The sequence below is a fragment of the Xenia sp. Carnegie-2017 genome, unplaced genomic scaffold (genome assembly GCF_021976095.1).
Source record: "Xenia sp. Carnegie-2017 unplaced genomic scaffold, XeniaSp_v1 HiC_scaffold_6, whole genome shotgun sequence".
In the NCBI taxonomy this organism is placed as follows: Eukaryota; Metazoa; Cnidaria; class Anthozoa; order Malacalcyonacea; family Xeniidae; genus Xenia; species Xenia sp. Carnegie-2017.
In genome coordinates this window covers 16,504,072-16,512,031 of record NW_025813526.1, presented here as the reverse complement: position 1 = coordinate 16,512,031, position 7,960 = coordinate 16,504,072, and the positions used below count along the sequence as shown (strand labels likewise).

The 7,960-nt window shown below is 32.4% G+C and overlaps 1 protein-coding gene across 1 annotated transcript; it reads left to right on the top strand.

The window, feature by feature from the left end:
* Positions 1-268: 268 nt before the first annotated feature.
* On the top strand, positions 269-7,127 carry LOC124457197 (ryncolin-2-like). Its single transcript, XM_047007479.1, has 3 exons — positions 269-278; positions 5,960-6,337; positions 6,871-7,127. Exons 1-3 carry the CDS (start codon positions 269-271, stop codon positions 7,125-7,127), a joined length of 645 nt encoding a protein of 214 aa, XP_046863435.1.
* The last annotated feature ends 833 nt before the right edge of the window (positions 7,128-7,960 follow it).

Here is a 7,960-nt window from a genome sequence, read left to right as displayed (position 1 = left end):
CATTTGGGGTGTTTGCTCTTATGGTTATTTTTTAAATGGTCTCTATCGCGCACAAGGCAGTAAATTACACAATATTGAGGAAGGAAAATGTTGCAAACCAGTCAATCATCCAGACAAGTATGGTGATTGTTACGATGAAGACATCAGTGAAAAGTTTAACAAAAAAGGATGGGCAATATGCAAAAAAGCTGGTTATTACATAACAGGATTATTCAGAAGTCCAGGAGGTGACTGGCTACACAACATTGACAAATTAAAATGCTGCAAAATGGTTGAAGGTATATAATATTTCTTGCTGACAAAAAATTTTTTACAAAATATTTGTTTTGCATATATGATTAACCCCCTTAATTATTGATTACGTCATGACCGTTATAAAAAGTACTAGTTTTCAACAATTTTTCGCACCGTGTCCCAAGTGTGTCTAATGACACCGTCAGGATTTTATAAAATATATATTGCACTATTGCATAGGGCAATATCGCATTACAGAGATCGAATATATCAAACGTAGCAAAGTCTACCTGATAAATAGAGCATATTTTCGATATGAACGAATAGATTTTCTCACACCAGTTGGTCAAGGTTGGCAGTTTGATGATAAAAACTACTATAACTTGGATGGCACTCCATCGGCTCCTTAAACTTTGAATCCTTATTCTGAGTGTAAGTGTAAACTAAATGCTCAACCATGCACGAGGGCTGTTTTCAAATGGACTTATTTGGGTTCCTTTATTAATTGCGTGACTGCACCTTGGAAATAACGATGATAATGATTTTAGTGCTAAATGTCAAAAATAACGCGAATAGATTGACTGAATGCTGATTAAAAAGCCGGCATCAATATTTTATATTTTTCTGTCAGTCCCTATACCACATTTGAATATTAAGAGTTTTTCTTGTGTTTTCTGGACATAAAAAAACATAACGTCTGAACAAAAAAATAATGGGTCGAAAAATTTCAGAAAATATAGTGTTCAGAACTAACACAAGTGTCCGCTTTAATCCATAACACGTTGCCCTAAAATGGGGACAACACGTTCCAGATTATTCAAAAAAATAGTCTTCCTAAAAGAGAAATGGTCTAAAATATCTCAAATGAGTTTAAGGCCATGTTTTCATTTTATTCCAGTTTGAAAACTTCAAACTTTTTGCTCAAAACACTGGTAAGCATTCCATAGCTTTCTGATTGAAGCTTGCCTAGACAGCGGATTTTAACGAAACTTCATTTAGAAATGTGTGTAAAACTGCAGAACCTGCATTTTATGTAGTATCCTACGTCAAGTATCTCCGAAATTACGTTATCAAAATTGCGTTGATCGATTGCGAATGACATTAATTAATTGAAATTTCAATGGTGAAATACTCAAAAACTGCCAGTTTTTGAAGGTAGAAACAAGGGAATTATCACTTTCCATTACATACTCTACTTAACTCTCATGTTGAAATTCAGTGACAGATGGAGGGTCAACAAAACTGCAAAATTGGAATAACGTGAAAGAGCATGATCTTGTGAATTTTTAAAATTGCCATTTCCGCTGAGTTAGAATGACATATATTGCTTTGTGCAACAGTAAGGTCAGTTTCTGACGTAGTTACTTGCTATAGATGATAAAAATAACTCAATTATGCTTATGGCCCTTAATAATGTATGTATCAAATGGAATTAATATGGTGGTCATTCACTCAGAGTAAGCAACACAAGCCTTAGATAAAGCCATTACGGCAGGTTCAAAGGAGCCACATCCTATGTCCAACAAACCACGTAATGGCGAAGATAACGCGATAAATCTTTTGGGAGGAAATGATTGAGAGTTAGAGTGAGAAAGTGATCATTTTTTAGATTTGATCGATTATTCTCTTAGACCTTCCGATTGCAAATATCCGAATATTTCAGAAACGGATGCATATATGGATGTGTGAACAATGTGCGCGTAGTGCTCAGGCACTTTAATTTATATAATATTATTCTTCATTACATGTTTGTAAATGTAGATCGTCCTGGTTGGTTTAGTCCTGAGAAGGACTGTTTTTGTTTTTGTTGACTGACGTTTCGACCTTAGCGGTAGTCATCTTCAGAGTCAAATGAGGAATAAATGTCGGGTTACCCGTATTTGTTATCTGGCTCATTGTATTGTGTGTACGGGAAATATGTGGGTGTCAATTGTGTGTTGTCATTGTGGACTAATGTGAAGTGTAATGTTTTTAGTTGATCGTTTGTTTTTATTGGGAATCTGTTGTTTTAAAGGTGCCGTTACTTGCTGTGATCTGTTCAGAGGGTTGTTCGTTATATAACTTTCTAATGTAAGCCTTTGTCTATTGGCAGTGCTGTAAGCAATGCATTTTGCCGAGTCCCAGTCAATGTTGTGCTTTGTGATTCGGCGATGTTCGACAATGTGATTAGTTTTGTCTTGTTTCTTTGTAGCTCGTTTGTGTTCAGTAAACCTTATGTTTTAATTCCGGCCAGTTTCCCCGATATAAGAGGCGTGAAGGAAATTTACAAATAAACTGCTCCGACGGCCACGTCCCTTATATCGGGGAAATTGGCAGGAATTTAAACATAAGACTTACTGAACAAAAACGAGCTACAAAGAAACAAGACAAAACTAATCACATTGCCGAAAATGACTGAATCACAATGCACAACATTGACTGAGACTCGTAAAATTGTATTACTTACAGTACTGACTATAGACAACGGCTTACATTAGAAAGTTGGTATACTAATTTGGAACAACCGCCCCTTAACAGATTACAGCAATTCCCGCACCTTACAAACGACATATTCACAATACAAACAAACAATCAACTAAAAACATTATACTTCACACTAATTCACAATGACAATCCACAATTGACACCCAAACATTACAACTGAAAACATCATACCTAAATCACACCTAAATCACACATCACAACTCAAACATTACACTTCACACTAATTCACAATGACAATGCACAATTGCATCCACACATTTCCTGTACACACAATACGATGACATAAGAACCAGATAATAAATACGGCTAACCTGACGTTTACTCCTCATTTTACTCTGAAAATGACTACGGCTAAGATTGTCGAAACGTCAGTCAACAACAACAAAAACAGTCCTTCTCAAGACTATACCAACCCGAACCATCTACATTTACAAATATGTAACGATACTCCCGGGTTCAAATCATTTACTTTATTCTTCTTTATTGTAAAATTTTGATTTACTGGTGAAAGAGATAAGGATTTATTGCTTAGGTTAGTTTACGTATGTTAGATTATTTGCTAACTTACACTAAAGTCAATCTAGTTAGTCAGTTTCATGACTTATACATAAAAATGTAGTCACATGAACCACCTTTGTCAGAAATGGCCTAGAAAAATCCCTTTTTCATGAAAGTACTTCATGTTCTTATTTTTTTAACAATTTACTAGAAAATTGAATATCATATTTTCGTTGCAAGTGGTTTGCAAAATTTTGGGTGTAAGATAAATTTTGCTCTTCAAACAACTTTGAGCATACGTTTATTTGTAAATTATTTTGTACAATATAAACTTGTTAAGATAAATTAGGGAATCTGTCAGATGATGACTGTCATGTTATCATTGTAGAACTAAGTGCTTCCACTGTCCAATCTTTCTTAAGTGGGTGTAACTCCTCCACATCATTTGCTGTAAGGTCAATTATTTATTTTATTGATGGTACATAAAACTCATTGTCCAAAGTTATTTTAATGAAAGAAATTGCACAATTTTTTTATCTGGAGCCTTGTGTTGATGAATTATTTAAAGTATTTCCTGGCACTCTAATATCCGATTTTTCTGAACTCACTGTAAATTAGTGTACATTACTGCAAGGTTGCCAAGTGGATACCAACACTGCCAACAAATTTATTAAAATGAATTAAAGCAATGACTTTTGCATGATTTTGATAGCCTTTTACACACATTTGACAAGGAGTTTTGGCATTGGTATGGGTCTTTGATTTTACCATTAAACGTATTAGCTTCATTCATATATTCATTATTTCATGAATACAACCTTTGCTCTTTCTTTGTACTTATTATGATGCTATTATGATTGAAACAAACCAACCAATAAGAATAAAGTCCGCATAGTTGCTCGGTCAAGAAATTAATGACTTTGCTAAATTGAAAGTTTTTACTGCCCTACATTTAGGTACAATTAATTTAATATTAATTTTACAAATTTGACGTTAGTTTAATGGCAAGTTTATTTATATTACATCTTTTTGAAGCTCGTTTGGTAAAAGCTTTCTTGTATGTTTTTAAGACTAAGACTAGATATTTGATCAAAAAAATGATCTTTACTAACTTCAAAAGGTTAGGCAAATTATATTTCGAATGGTATTTGGTTTACACTTCGATTACTGCAAAGTTGCGTATAAAATATTCCTTGGCTTAAATAATTATGCAACGCGTCAAAAATTAAACAAAAAAAAACTCCTAAACCTCATTTATGTATAATTAAAGCCAAGTATAAGTATTTTTCATCTTACTTGAGTGGTTAAGCTTAGGCTAAATACTCTTACGCCATTATATACACTGTTTTGCCATCACCAACTTCTACTCACCTAAACTTCTACTCACCAAATATAGGTCTTTGTCATTTTACCTGACTGTTAAACGTAGGCTCAATACTCTTACGCCATCATGTAAATTATTTTGCCATCCCCAACGAATGACATTCGATATTATGGATTTAGCCATTGGCCACATCACACAAAAGAAAAAAGGGTCGCTGTTGCTTTTGTAAAGATGGCTATTCCAAAATGTACTGCAGCATTGCGTGCTTATGCCTACCAGAAGCAAAAAATATTTTGTTCAGAGCATATGTAAATAGACATGATTCTGCACATTATTTCGTTATAAGTATTTTTTATAACTATTAAACATGAAAAATTATGTGTATACAGTCATATTTTAAATAAAAAAAAATTACAAATTTTTTTAATAATGTTAAAAATTAAAAAACACATATAAATAAAGTTATTATAATATTAAATAATATAACATCTTTACCCTTAAGCGGCTATGTTGAAAATCTGCAACAAATTGTTAACCCTTCCCTCCCCACCGAAAACAAATTAGACAATTTTTTTTTAATATTAACATTAAATGTACATAGAACAAACATTATTTGCAAGGGAAAATTCGCACCTTTAATTCGGAAGTTCTTACTTAAAGGATTAACGACAAAGTCTTATAATCAATTCTGTAAATGACGACACCATCAAGGTATTTTTGTTACATTTAAGTATGTATAATAGCAATTTCAAAAAATTACTTTGAAACCACTTCTTACAGCTAATTATTCTCTTTTTTTATATTGAACCACAGACCATTTTTAAAACACCAATTGACTTACATAAATATTTAAGACATAATAAATGCAGAACTTCCATAAACACTTTTTCTGCAAGTTTTCCATAAACTAAAGAAAGATTTATTAAACTTTAAACCAGTTTATTATAATGCTTATTTGCTTGATCAAAAGAAAATTAATTGCAGTGAAAGATTAGCCAAAGTATCGTCTTTAAAAGATGAAAATCTTGTTTTTAAACCCAGAAGTTGCTAACTTAACGTTACATGACGTAAGATTTAATGACATGCACAAAATGTCAAAAATTTACAGAGTTATTCTATTCAAAAGCCTCAAACGTCATAAAACATCTTGCAAGCTTCAAGTAAATCACGAACAAAAATCCTCTAAACAGGTTTTTCTAAATGTTCTTTAAAATACAATGGTCAATTTTTATCCTAAACCAATCCTCGTTTTTACGAAGATAATAATCTTATGAACAGCTTTAAACTGCTGGGTAATTGAATGAAACTCGCAATCAAGCGATTTGACGAAAAATTGCTTTTTCATGTTTTGAATGCATTTAGCTAACGTCAGAAACAGAAAATTGTTGATTCTCTTTAATAGTGAATATTTTTTCCTAGTAAAAGATTGCGCAGATCTTTACGAAAATGGCAAAAGAGTCAGCGGAATCTACAAAATTGATCCCGGCAATCGTGGCAGTTTTAATGTCTGGTGTGACATGAAGACATCTTTAGGTGGCTGGACCGTGTTTCAACGTCGTCTTAATGGTAGTGTTGATTTCTACAGAGGATGGCAAGTTTACAAAAATGGCTTTGGAATTCTAAAATCAGAGTTTTGGCTTGGATTAGATAAAATAAACAGACTGACATCTAGAACAAAGAATAGGCTTCGCATTGACATGGAAGACACTAAAGGACACAAAAAATACGCTGAATATGATTTTTTTTCTGTTGCAAGTGAAATGCAGAAATACAAGTTGGACCTTGGAACATATTCAGGTACAAAATGCTGATAGGTATCTAGTAGTCAAATGAAATTTAGAAAAAAAAAGTTTTGTGAATTTTAAAAATGACAGAGGCTCCCTAAAGTATGTCTTTTCTCCAGACTTTAAACTTTTTTGTTTTATTTCAGTTTATCATTCAACACTTTAGTTGGATTTGCCTGTAATATTACGAAAAATTTCAATTATTTCTTAGTTGATAAGAAATTTTAGGATTAAGTGACAAGATTGAAATTTATCTTCATACCACTTCAAACGAAAGCAATATTGTCAAATGTTAATCTTTTTAAAAAACTAAAGCACTTGCAACAGTGTTACATAAACAATTTAGATTTTTAAGATTTTACAAATCAAAATACAATTTGTTACATTCACTCCCATAGTAACTAATAAATAATACTATCAGATGATTGTCTATTTGTATCAGACATTGCAAAAAGCTTTACAACTCAAAGTTTTGCATAAGAAATATACATTTTAGGCTCAACTTTATCTTTATGATGACCTGAATTATTCTGTGCACATTTTTAGGAACTGCCGGTGATTCGTTGAAACTCCACAAAGGAATGGCATTTTCGACGAAAGATTCTGATAACGATAAATCACCTGGCAATTGTGCAAGCGTGTATAAAGGCGCATGGTGGTATAAAAGTTGTCATGGTTCTAATTTAAACGGGATCTATCATCATGGTGAACACTCCTCATATGCTGATGGTATCAATTGGGTAGCGTGGAAAGGCCATTACTACTCCTTAAAATTCACAGCCATGAAAATAAGACCTTGTTAAATTTTTTGCTTAAGTAGTGTAACTGGCATTTATTTTCTTCTTTTTTCTGATTTTAAAAAATTAATGCATGTATACAAAATAGAACTAGAAATCACGCATGAATAATTGCTCAGAACTTAATAATGCGCAAAATATATTCCGCTTGAAAGGTTTCCTTTTGAGTATTAACTTTATCGTCAAACTTATACTTAATAGAGTGCCGTATTTTACAATCTCAAATAGTTTGTTGTCACAGTTGTTCATTTTCTTCTATTAAATTCAACACTTGACATTTTTCTGTTGTGGGGAAACAAACATGAAAAATGCGTCACTGATTACTGTGGGTGGCGAAAGCTTGTTTTTGTATGTTGCATGCAAATACTTCAAATTTGTTACTAAACATCATAATTTACCTGTTACATGTTTGTAGATGTAGATCGTCCGGGTTGGTATAGTCCTTCTCAGGACTATGCCAACTTAAAGATCTATATCTACAAACATGTAATGATACTTTTGGGTTTAAACCACTTAATTCATAATTTACTTGTGGTAAAAATGACATGCAGAACATAAAAAAACGCCTTACATGAATGTAAGTCTGAAAGTAGTGAAGTAGTTTTCGTGGAGAATTATTGGCTGAACTTAACATGGGATTCTTAGTTAAAGTCTTATCTGAAAAAAAACGTTATGATATTTATTATGTTGTTCTTATAAATTATTGAGCACTTAATGATTCACACTAATTTATGAGCAATTTCTATTATCTTCATAACTGTTGCTATCTTGACCATTGCTTATTATCTTGGCTATTCTTTTTATCTTAGACATTCTCTGGACCGTTTTAGAACTGTCTT